The 13144-nt window shown below is 40.1% G+C and overlaps 1 protein-coding gene across 11 annotated transcripts in view; it reads left to right on the top strand.

Moving 5' to 3' along the window:
• The window catches only part of ST7 (suppression of tumorigenicity 7), a 239917-nt gene that overhangs the window by 139322 nt on the left and 87451 nt on the right, over positions 1-13144 (top strand). For all 11 annotated transcript variants that reach the window (XM_005877698.2, XM_014548931.1, XM_005877693.2 and 8 more), the window contains one exon: positions 11306-11420. In XM_005877698.2, the coding sequence (XP_005877760.1) occupies positions 11306-11420 (115 nt within the window). The remainder of the gene's footprint in view (positions 1-11305; positions 11421-13144) is intronic.

Here is a 13144-nt window from a genome sequence, read left to right as displayed (position 1 = left end):
ATGTGCATAGCCCATGGACACAGACAATAGAGTGATTAAGGCCTGGGAGGGTTGGGTGTGGGGTTGGGGGGAGTCCCTGGCAGAAAAAAACCCAAACAAATAAAGGGATCATCTGCAATACTTTCAACAATAAAGATAAATTTTAAAAAATATACATAATATTAAAAAAACAAAACAAAAATTATATAATCAAGGAAACCTAAGAGTCCACTGGTTTCTAGCCTAAGCTTCTTGGCGATGGTCATACCGTTTTCTAAAAGGAGAACAAGGAGGGAGCAGATTTTCATTGTAAAGCAGGGATTCGGTTTTGGCCATCATATTTGAGATGCCTATTTTACCTTGAGGTGGAGATTTCATAAAGACACTTGATATGTGTTTAGAACTCAGGGGTGAGGAGTTTAGGAGTTATCAGTATATGTGTAGGGTTTAATGTCATGGTGTTGAGTGAGATCATGTATACAGAGATGTAGATACAGAAGAAAGAAGGTTAGGAAGTGATCCCCAGTGGTCTCCAGCACTGACCGGCTGGGTAGATGAGAAACATCCAGTAGCTTTGAGAATGAGCACTAGGAAAGGTAGGAGGAACGCCAAGAGAATGTGATATCATGGAAGCTGAATGAACAACAACAACAACAAAATTGAGAGTAGTGGAAGGGGCCTGAGAGAGATAAAGACAAAATAAGTGGAAAGGATAAGACACTGGTGGTCTTAGTGTAACTATAGAGTGAGTTTAGTGTGAGTAGTGATGTAACATAGCTGGAGGTTGGCACATTATGGTCAGAGAGTTGTGTATTTTAGATGGAACATGTCTGGATGTCAAGGTCCAGGATTTGTCTTGGTCCTTGGGTTACTTTGTTGTAGCTGAGGGACAGTGTTTTGCTTTGAGACAGTAAGACAATCAAGAGTCTAGGATATCAGATGGGATGTTTACATGGACTGTGATCATCTACAGTGAGGGTAGCACTTGAGGTTAAAGAGTAAGACTGTGTAAAGCTGTCAGTGTTATGTAGGTCTGTTACTTGGTAGAAAACATGGTCAAAAGATGGTGGCAGGTGTTGGAACATTATGGCATGAGCCTCAGAGAGAAGGGACTGCCTCCCAAGTGCTGAGCAGTAAGGGTTTGGACTTGCTTGGAGAACTGGGAGAAGCCAGCCCTGCATCTTGCCTGGCAGACACAAGTTTTGTGGGTGAATTTAAGAGTGACAGCACAACCAGTGAACTCACACTCGTGTTCTGTAAATAGCTTATGGGTGTGTCAGTGAATTGTGTATCATGGAGTCGGGTTCTAGGAGGTTCAGCGGAAAGACTGGGGGTGGAAAGAGAATACTGGAAGGCAAAGGATTACAGAGCAGTGTCGTGATGAATGTCACAGGTAGAACAAAGTACTGAACTTCTGCCTGTTGCTCTTAAAGCATCTTTCATAATACCTAACTTTTAGCATGACCCTATTGTGAAATGCCTGCCAGGGCGAGCATTTATTGACTGTGCCCCAGATAACCAAATGAGTTAATCTTTTGAATAGAATTATTTACCATAACTCATGTGAATGCGGAAGGGTGTATGCCAAACACAGTTACTGTAGTTTGGGCATAAAAAGTCCTTCTGACAGTAATTGTTGGCTGGTATGTTCAGCCTGTGCTGATTGAGGCGACTTCGAGAACAGGAGAGCAACGCAGTGTCACCAGAGGGAAGGGTGCTTATTGTTGTGTGTTCCATTACCATCCTGGCTCCGGGCCATTTGAAACGCATCAAATTGTCAATTTGTTCTCGATCTCAGAGCTAGGGCACAGCCCCAGTTGAAGCTTTTTAAGGTGATAAAGCAAATATTATACTCAAAGTATTACCTGTCAGTTTTGAGGAGGGTATAAATCATTCTGTTCCCCAAGACAGAATGAGGCTGATTTCTTCCCTGACCTCTTCTCCACCTTCACCCTTGAGGTTCTGGAAGCTGCAGTTGAGAGTTGGGGAAATTGCACCCACATATAATAACAGAAAAAACAGTGGTGCTATGAGACCCTTGCTTTAGCAGAGAAAGTTTTTGATGTCTTGAAATGAGGTAAAGAATTGTCCCTGAGGATGGTAGAGTTTGAAGAAGAGAATCTTTGAAGATTTCTAAGTTCTGACGGGGGGTTGTGCTTGTTTTATCTGATTAGGAACAGATAAACTGATTAAGGAATTGTTTGGGTACCAAATAGAAGAGGAACCTCATTTTATACTGAAAATATATTTACACAGAATCTGTATAAATGCAAAACGTGTCTCGTTCACTAGAATTTTTCAGGAAAATTTCCCTTCTGGAATGAAATGAGCATAATTTTGACAGGAAAAGTAGGTGATTATTTAGGTAAGCTTCCAGCCCTTTGATTCTTCGAGTGATGCTGTCATTGTTTGATTCATTGTGGTGCCTACAACTGTTCTCAGTGATGGATGTATTTACGTCATGTGCTCAGTCCAGTGAAGAACTAGTTAACTTGTGATTTAACTAACTGTCCATAGAGATCATATTACTTTTCAATAGATGTAGCTTATTATTTTTGTTTAGGTTAGCTCTGAAAAATGACATTTTCTTATTAATGTGTACCTAAACCTCTCAGGACTGCATTTTATAGTGGTCTGTGTAAATGAAACTCTCATGGGCTTTGAGGACTCGGATAAACAATTCCTTTTTTCCTTTCATGGCCCTTAGTGTCAGTAAAAATCACTGCCAAAATAATACCATGCAATACAGAGTGTCTTTTCTATTGTGTTTATAATTTTATTTGAACTATAATTAAATAATGTCAAGCTTACAACTGTAACAAAATAGTATCTGCTGTTTGAATAAAACACAGGCCAAATTCTATGCACTTAATTAGGCCAAGCTTGCACTGACCTCAGTAGGAATCTGGTTGAGGATCTCTTTTAATTACCCCTTCCTTAAAATATGTAAAAATTTTCATATTGCTTTCCTCACTCAAGGAACAATGCATGGACAGCTAAACTAATAAAATGTTTAAATAGATGTAGATCAAACGTGAAAGGTTTAAACAGTTGTTTTCATCCTGTAAGTCAGCTGAGAAAAAGCATGCATACTGTAGTTCTAAATTATGTCCGTAGAGTATTTCAAAACCAGTGAATTAATTCTCCTTTAAAAAAAATTGAGCTCATAAATGTTAACCTCAGAAGTGCCTCAAATTCTTCCATTGAAATAAACTTGAACTGACAATAGCCAGATGATGTAAAATTGAAACTGAAATTCTATCCTTGGCCCATCCCATGTTCTTCCCCATAGGTATTAAAGGAATCATAGTGTTTCGTTGTATGTGAACTGTCATATTTAGACAAATGGGGCATATAAATTTCTTACTGCCAGGAGAAAGCAATTACCAGTGTGGAGAAGATAACTGGCAATAAATAAACAGAACTATGCTAGATAGTGAACGAGTTTAAACATACATTTAGAATGACTTGGCTTATAGAAAACAGACCTTTATATTTATCATATGCCTTCATTCAAGTTCCTTAATAGAAAGGCCAATTATGTCACCAAGGCATTTTATATGTTATTTTAGCATAAGTAAATAAATTGAAATATGCTATACTGTACAACCAAAACTAACAAGGGAACTGGTTGCACAGAGAAAAACAAATAGCATTTTGAAAATGTAGAATACCTATATGAATGTTGTGTAAGAATATTGCCCCCCCTTTATGAAGCCCCCACATTATTTCTGGGTGCACTGTGAGCTGGGAGTTATCCTTGTTTGCAGATAAGAAAAATCAGTTCACCTGGTGCTAAGAAACTCCACTGTCCCTGGATGTGAACTCACATATATCTGATCCCAAAGGCGGTAAGTGCTCTTGACTCCTGTATGTGCCACCTCTCCAGCTGCCCCAATGCCTTCTCTTTTATTTTGAAAAAGATGTGCCATTGGGAATCTTTGAAGTGGTTCTGGAAAGAATCAGGAAGGAACTTTATGACAGAAGAGGTTTCTTATTAAGTCGTCTTGTCTAAGCCTAACCCTAACCCCAATTCGAATGGATAGAGAGGGAAGGAACTTACCTTATAGTCCATTTAACTCTAAAGGTTCCTTCAAGGTGAAATAACAGTTCTTATAATTCCTCACACCACATGTGTCAGTGGACCTGCTCTCTGGAACTCAGAGAAGTACTAAGGAGTGGCTAAGCTGTAGTGCATCTGAAATTAGCAATTATTTTGATATCATTACAGAATTCAAGTGCAGTGTATTAAAATCTATTAGATCAAATTATTTTTTGAGGAAATTCTCTAAATGTTGTTTAGTCAGACTTGCATCTTTTTTAGACTCCAGCAATACTTTAAGGAGCTACAGAGTCAAATCCCCAATGGAAAAAAAAGAATTTTGTTTCAAGGCATTTAGAAAATAGGAAAACAAATAAGAATTAAAGTGATGAGAAATCGAACTTTTCATGACTTGAGGAATTACAAATGAAAAGTACATTTAATGAACTCCCTATGTTTCAGGAAGTAACTTTAAAAATATACATAAAAATAAAGAATAATATATTAAAAACAGCTTCACTACCCAGAATTAATAAATAAAAATAACTTAAATAAAAAATTTTGTCATTTTCACCTTCTTTACTGAAAAGAAAACAATATAAAGCCATAGCCCCCATGTGACCACCATTCACTATTCACTTCCCTTGAGATACCAGTAGGTTGGTGTGTTTAGTTTGTTTTCATACGTTTCTACAATAAATACTCATAAATGATATGTAAAATTGTTTTGTATGCATTTTAAAATTTAATTAAATTGGATCACATTCTACAATGTATTTCTCTATAGTGGTTTTTTCCCCACTCAAAACTGCTTGATATTTGTCCACATTAAGATATACAAAGCTTAGCTTAGTCCTTTTGCCTGCTAAGTAGCTTTTGTCATACGATCTCTCCATCCCACTGTCTGTGGCAGTGCTCCCCATCTCGGGTGGCTGCCCCGATATGTCCCTTCAGAAGCCCGTGGGAGTGTCTCTAGGAAGAGAGCTGGAGAAGTGTTGGGTTAGAGGGTCCATCTTTCTCAGTTTTACCATGGAGTGCCAAACCAAATGCGTATAAGAGATACTATGTTTTTCAAATATAATATCACTATGAAACTTTTTATAAAACTCCCTTTAAAAAATTATCCTGTTAACCAGAAGTTGGCAGACTAAGGCTTGCAAGCCAAATCTGGGTTCCTGCCTGTTTTTGAAGTTAAGTTTTATTGGAACATAGTCTCACTCTCTCAGTTATATATTGTTCATGGCTGTGTTCACGCTACAATGTCAGATCTGAGTAGCTGCAAAACAGACCATCTGGCTTGCAAAGCCCAAAATATTTACTCTCTGGCTTTTTAAAGAAAAAAAATTTGCTGACCCCTGTAATAATAGTGTTACCTACTATCACTCTTTTTAATTCTTTTTTATTTTGTTTATTATATTACCTAATATTAAGCAACATAAATAAACAAAATGATTTCAGAAAGTGATAGAAACAATGGAAAATGGTGAGTGGGGTGATGCTGTTAGGTAGGGTGGGTGGTAGAGAGAATCTGAAAGGATGCCATATGAGCTGAGACCCAGGAAATGAAGAAAGCATGGGGTGATGCTGTTAGGTAGGGTGGGTGGTAGAGAGAGTCTGAAAGGATGCCATATGAGGTTCAGAGAAGTTAAATAAGTCGTACAAAGGGTCACAAGTGGTAAGTGGCAGGAATAACTCCAACTATATGGCTCTTTCCTCAGCTGTCTTCATATAGTCTTGTAAACACTATACAAAGCAGATATGTAAGTGTAGCAGAGAAGCATAAGCAAAATGGTTTAGTTCTCCAGGACTTGGCAGGCCAGAGACTGGGTTCTGATGTGCTGAAATTTGGCATCAGTACTGATGACTGGATTTGAATCATAGTCCTGTAACTAATTTTGGCTGAATCACTTAAATTTTCAGACTTCATTGTTTTTGGTGGAGTGGAGATGGGAGGGGCTGAGTCTGTAAACTGAGGAGGGTGTTTGGATGACCTCCATGGGCTCTGCTGGCTCTCACTTTCTGTGATTTTAGGAGGTGGCATTTGATCTGGGCTTTGGAGGGTGGTGATTTTGACAGGCTGCCTTGAAAATGAAGGGAAAAGGTATTCCAGGTGGTGAGAACAGATTGAGCAAAAGCATAGTGGCTAGTAACTGGAGAAAGAATTCAGGGAATGGTGGGTAATAGTCTAGTCTGACAAGGCTACAGTTTTATTCCTGTAGAAGACAGGAGAGGCAGGAGGAGTGTGGTGCTAAACTAGGGAGGGCCTGAGAGGTAAGCTCAGGAGCTGGGGAAATGTCGCCTGGAATTACTGAACAGGAAACATGCTAGGTCTTTTTGTGAGCATCCTGTTCAGTGACTGGCTTCTCTCTATATGAATAGTCACAGTGGTGGAGCCTTCTCTAGACCATCTCGTCCATGTTCAGACAGCTCTCAGTGTAAAAAAAATTTTCCTTCCATGAAGTCAAAGCTTATGGGTTCCAGCTGGACCTTTTCCAAGGTGTAGATAGTAGAAGGTCATTGGAAGATTTTAAAGGGTAGAGGAACAAGTTCAGGGATATATAACGCAAAGGCCTGAAGTAGCCCTGTGGCAGCATACATATAATATGTACCCCAAAGGAAGAAACTTTAAAAAGCATTTTATTCATGAAATATGTGTTGAGCATCTATAATGGGTCAGTTAGTAACCAAGAGTCTATTGCTAAGAAAGAGGTCCTGCTCTCTTCACTCGTCCCAGGCTCATGGGAGGATGGAGCAATAGACCATGATGACCAGGACTCTGGGAGTTTGGGGCAGGAGTACTTAACCTGGCAGATGGAGGCAAGAGGTCAGGAGTCAGAGGGCAGGTAAGCGTTCTGGATGTTGAGGACCTGGCCAGGTGGATCAAGGAGGGAAGGGAGAGCACCCAGAGGAGAGGGAGTGTGGATAGAAACACCAGTGAATGTGGCCTATTTAAGGAACTGAAAGCTGTTCTGTGGTGTGACCGTGGTGTGTAGGCAGTAAAGTGGCTCCACATGAGGCTGGCGCAGTGGACAAGGTCTTGTCATAAGGGGCTGTGTTTGCCAGGCTAAGCATTTTATATCCAGAATTTGATGAGAAGCCAATACTCTGATATGTAGTCTTTCCTCCCCAATTTATAGAACGTACATATACTCCTTTAAAAATATTAGAACATATGGAAAATATGAAGGAAGAAATAAAACTCACCTTTAATCTCACTAACTGTTAAAACATTTGGCTCATTTCTTACCAAGTGTGTTTCTATGCATAGATATAGAAGGAAAGCATAGTCTTATTGCAAAATATAGTCTGTAGCCTGCTTTTTCTATTGTAACTGTATGTCAGCATTTCCCAGGCCATGCCATTAAAACTTATTTGAGAATTTAATTACTAAGGACTACATATAATAGCCCAAAAGATGACTATGTCTTATACTTAGATGCCTCATAATGGAATAAAATTTAAGTTGCTTGCATTGTTCACTGTCTATAATAATAAAAGCATAATATGCTAATTAGATCGGACGTCCTTCCAGAAGAAGCCGGGGCTGCGAGGGAAGCCCAGGTCCCGGGTGACAGAGGGAAGCTGGTGCCGGCAGCCAGGGGAAGGAAGGCCTACTCTTGCACGAATTTTGTGCCTCGGGCCTCTAGTTATAATGTTGTGATAAGCAGCCTTGCTTGTAACTTGTATTCACATGTGCCTATTTCCTTGGGGTAGGTCCAGCCGTGCCCGTGGTTGCCTTTTAAGCAGGGGCATGCTGGACTCCACTGTGTATGTTTGAAAAGCATTATGACAGCAATGTGCAGGGTGGATTGGAAAGAGGTGATCCAGAGGTAAGCAGAGCAATTTAGGCCAAGTATGAGGGCATAACCTAAGGTATTAGCAGCAAGGCCCAAGAAAAGAGGAGATGCTAATGATTCTGACCATCATGTTTGCTTGTTATTGTTTGTTTGCCTAACAGCTTTCTGTGAACCTATTGGCAGTTTTTACATATTAATTCGGGGGTTTCGGAACCCCTAAGGTGACTGTAGGGGGTAGGGTGAAGCGGGTAACGGGAGCTAATGGTTCTCTTCTCCATGGCAGGAAATACCAAGGGGAAGAGCAGGTGTGAAGGGTTGGCTTGGGGAGGAGGAATTTATGAACCTGGTATTAAGTTTATCAGGTAAAACTGTCAGGAGATCGTTTATAAACTGACCTAATATAATCACTTAGGAGAGAGGTCAGAGAGGATGTGAGGATGGGGGAGCTATGCCCACAAAGATGGTGGTGTTGAGATTCTGGACACGAGAGTACTCCTGCGATCAGGGTGTTCATGAGAAGAGTACTTGGGACACAACAGGGAGACTACTTACTCCTAAGTAGCAAACAAGTGGGAAATGGAGAGGGAGCTGGGAGATAAGTCAGAAGAAAGCCAGAAGAGAATGGTGCTGAGGAAGCCAAGGGAGACGAGAGTTTCAAGGAAAGTCATCAAGCTGTCAAATGTTGCAGAGGTCAAGCAGGAAGAGGACAGGAGGGTGTCCACGGGAGCAATTTAAGTCACCTCTCCACGTAGGATGAACAGATTCAGAGGAACTGTGGGCTGGAAGCCAGATTGTAGCTATGTGGTGAGGAGTAAAGGGAGCTGGGGGAGTAGTGCTCATGGCTTTTACTAAGTAAGATAGCTTGTGAAGGGTGAGAGAGGACAAGGTGATAGCTGGAGTGAGGGGAGGCAGCGGAAAGATCACTTTTTCTTCTTGTTCATATTAAACAAGCAAAGCTAGATTTCCAAATTGTCATATGACTTCAGTTACCTCTCCAACATTTGCTGTTTGCCATGATGAAAGTCCTTTTATTGATGATTTTTTTGACATGATATACTCTGTCCAAACTTCCAATGAAAACACTACTGCCCAAGCTCCTAGGATCTTACTTCAAGTTCTGTTTCCACAAGCCGAGGCCCCAATGTTGGTTCATACAGTCTCATTGGATTTTAATAAGACTCCTCTCAGTTTTTAAGCTTCAGCATACTCATATTTGGAATTGGAGTTTTAAAATTGCAGAATATGACTTGTGTCCTTGAAGTTTGACCTGAGGTATTGGTAAAAAATTGTAAATGTTTAAATTTACAGTTTAGAGAATGTTTTTATTGTATTGCCAAATGCTGAATAACAGAGAGCTTTAACCCTAACAAGCTCTAATTAGAAAGAGAAAAAAATCAAAGGCTGATGCCAACCAGAATCAAAGTGAACCAGAACAAGAAATACTTTTATTGGTTACAGAACATCAACAATGTGTGATAGTCTTATTCATTTCCTTACTAGCAATAAAAACATAACACGCTGTCTCTGGGGGCTTCAGACAGTCCTATTAAATGCATACACAGTTTGTAGGTGTTTTTCGTTGGTAATGTAATGCTCTTTGGGGTTGCAGAAAATTATTTTTTGAGAGATGCTAAATTATTCTCGGCTTTAAAAAAACAAAACAATATGGCAAATGTTTCTAATGTAAGAAGTGCATAGACAATGCACTGGATCCACGGATTTCTTGCATAAGGGTGAATTATTATACTATTTTTTAGTATAATTTCTCTCAGTACAATTGCTTTAACGATGTTGATGTCAAAAAGTTACCACTTTTTTACAGGGCATTGTGTTATAATAAAATAGTTATTCATGTAGGAGATAAAATAGAGGATATATACATATACATTTATATATTTTTTTCTTTATAAAGAACCTGGTTATTTTTCCCTTAAGATGAGATTTACCTTTCTTTAAGATAAGGATTTTATGCTGAAATCTTTGTCCTTTCTCATTTCTCTTTGTTTTCCAGTGAAGTTCAATATACTATTTTTAACTCTCATTGGACCTTCCTTCTGGCCATTCTGCCTAGAACCTTTAGACCAGCGGTTCTCAACCTGTGGGTCGCGACCCCTTTGGCGGTCGAACGACCCTTTCACAGGGGTCGCCTAAGACCATCCTGCATATCAGATATTTACATTACGATTCATAACAGTAGCAACATTACAGTTATGAAGTAGCAACGAAAATAATTTTATGGTTGGGTCACAACATGAGGAACTGTATTTAAAGGGCCAAAAGGTTGAGAACCACTGCTTTAATTATTCTTTCATCATTCTTGTCAATTCTTTTTTTTCCAATGGTTGCATCTTTATTAGAAAAGAAACCAAAACATTCTTGTCAACTCTTACCCTTGACTTTTCATTAAATCTAAATCAGTGTGCCTAGCTTCAGCCTAACTCCGTGGTTGGCAAACCACGGCTCGTGAGCCACATGCGGCTCTTTGGCCCCTTCAGTGTGGCTCTTCCACAAAATACCACGTGCGGGCGTGCACGTTCAGTGCGATTGAAACTTCGTGGCCCATGTGCAGAGGTCGGTATTTTGTGGAAGAGCTGGTATTTTGTGGAAGAGCCACACTCAAGGGACCAAAGAGTCGCATGTGGCTCGCGAGCCGCAGTTTGCTGACCACTGGCCTAACTCATCTGTCATCTTTGCTACTGATCCTGGGTAGCTGTCAGCTAAAACTTGACAATTATGCCCACTGTACCCTCTATAAATTCATCATCTCCAATTTTTTAGGCCCTCAAGATAGCCTTAGAAATGCTTGAGTATTTCCTTAAGCAATTCTCCCCTTTGTGACTATTCTGCCCCCCCATCTTTCAACTTTCTCCCTGCCACCTGTTCCCTCAGTCTCAGAAAATGATCATGACTCTTGTTTCATTGAGGTAGGACTGCTGAACATCCACCCCCTTTACTACCACTCCCTGTCACTACTTATGTATTTTCTCAGTCCATAGCACCTTCATTATTTTCCTACTTTTTCTCCTTTGTCACCAGGCCGCTCCACTTGAAAGAGTAGTGCCTGCTTGCTTCCCCTTCTGTTCTCTGGCTTCCATACAAACTGTTTTTGATGAGGTTTAAATGTTAACACCTGAGAGAGAGTTTTCAACCTTCACTTTATTGGGTCGCTCTGGTATTTCAGCATTATTGAGCACTACCTCTAAGCATCTTTCTCAGTTTTTATGAAACCCCCACTCTTTCGAATATTCTCCCATCTTAGAGTCTCACAAATTCAAAGTTGCCATTTTCCCAAAATAACAGGAAAAAAATTAAGCATTTAATGCTTTACAAAATAATAATGAGTGTGAATGCGTATAATTCAGTATTAACTATACTTCTAAAATTATATTACACATTTATATTACATAAATATATTACAATTCAGTGTTAGTTATACTTTTAACAATGAGATGGATATATTAATTATTCCTTTTTTTTTCTTTCCTAGTTAATGAAGGAGTTCCCTTTGTTAAGTATGTTCAACATCCACGAAAACCTTTTAGAGGCCCTTCTGGAGCTACAAGCATATGCTGATGTTCAGGCAGTCTTAGCAAAGTATGATGGTAAGTCCTTGTGTGTTTTTTAAATCTACTTGAGTATTCCTCTTTGTGATGTATTTAAGTGATTAGATTGGCCTGGCTGGAGTGACTCAATTGGTTGAGCATTGTCCTGTGCACCAAAAGGTTGCTGTTTCACTTTCCTGGTCAGGGCACATACCTGGGTTGTGGTTCAATCCTTGGTCAGGGGACATACGGAAGGCAACCGATTGATGTTTCTCTCTCACATCGGTGTTTCTTTCTCTTTCTCTCTCTCTTTCTCTCCCTCTCTCTCTCTCTCTCTCTTTAAGCATGTCCTCAGGTGAGGATTAAAAAAAGATTAGGTTGGAAGGATCATTTTAAATAGCACAGCATTTTGTTAACTATCCTCTTAGAGAATTTTTGTTAACAGTTTTATGATGGGCTTTTACAGAATCTTACAATTTAATGGTTAGTAGGGGCCAGAAATGTTGAGTGCCCTGTGCTTGAAGTTATCCCAGAGGCTCCTCACTAAGATCCTGTGCCACATCCTCTCCTTCCCTCCCAGCAGATTCTCCTCACACTCTTCCTGTCAATGCTCTGCTTTATTATCTCCATGGCCAGAAAACACTCAGCACCTCTGTAGGCAGCACATACCCTACTGGGACAGCGCTGATTGCTGAAGCTCCTGTTATGCTCCCACATTAGTTGACTATGACCACTACCTGTTGGTCATGTTGAGCCCTTGCTACAGCCCTTGTGACGACTCAGTAAATATTTGAAGATAAAATTATGTCCCCTTCATACCAGGTCTTCTTCTCATTAGCAGAAAACCCCATTTCTTAACATGAGAGACTTTGAAGTCTCTTAGCCTTTCTGGGTACTCATCCATGAGCTTATTCCAGTTTGCCTGTTCTCTTAATTTTTATTATTTAAAAAATCTTTATTGTTGAGAATATTACAGATGTCCCCATTTTTCCCCCATTGCCCCCCCAACCCGGTTTCCACCCTGCCCCAGGCCTTCACCACCCTATTGTCTGTGTCCATAAGTAATGCATATTCTATATAATAAAAGCCAAATATGCTAAGTGTCTGGTCGTCCATTCAACCAATCAAAGTGTAATATGCTAAAAAAAAAGTGTAATATGCTAATGATATGCTAAGGCCACTCAACTGCTTGCTATGACGTGCACTGACCACCAGGGGACAGTCAAATGGTTGACCAGTCGCTATGACGTGCACTGACCACCAGGGGGCAGACACTCTGACTGATAAGGTTAGCTTGCTGCTGGGGTCCAGCCGATCGGGACTGAGCAAGATGGGCCAGACACACCCTGGAGCCCTCCTGTGGTCCCTCCCCGGCTGGCCAACCTCCCGTCCCTCCCTGGCCCCGTGCACCGGTGGGGTCCCTCGGCTTGGCCTGCGCCCTCTTGCACTGGGCCTCTAGTATACATATAAGGTCTTTGGTTAATCTTCCCTTCCTTCTGAGAGTAGTCATCTGTTCCATGTTTCCATACCTCTGATTCTTTTTATTCACCAGTTTAGTTTTTCATTAGATTTCTTGTTCGTTTATTTTGATTTTTATATTAAATTGTTAATAGATATGTATTTGACAGTTTATTGTTCAGATTTTTTATTTATTTTTTCCTTCTTCTTTCTCTTCTTAATGAATACCCTTCAACATTTCATGTAATACTGGTTTGGTGGTGATGAACTCCTTTAGCTTTTTCTTGTCTGTGAAGTTCTTTATCTGACCTTCCATTATAAATGAT

This window comes from Myotis brandtii, unplaced genomic scaffold (assembly GCF_000412655.1).
Source record: "Myotis brandtii unplaced genomic scaffold, ASM41265v1 scaffold529, whole genome shotgun sequence".
In the NCBI taxonomy this organism is placed as follows: Eukaryota; Metazoa; Chordata; class Mammalia; order Chiroptera; family Vespertilionidae; genus Myotis; species Myotis brandtii.
The sequence above is the reverse complement of the archived record's forward strand: the minus strand, read 5'-3'. Positions and strand labels throughout refer to the sequence as shown.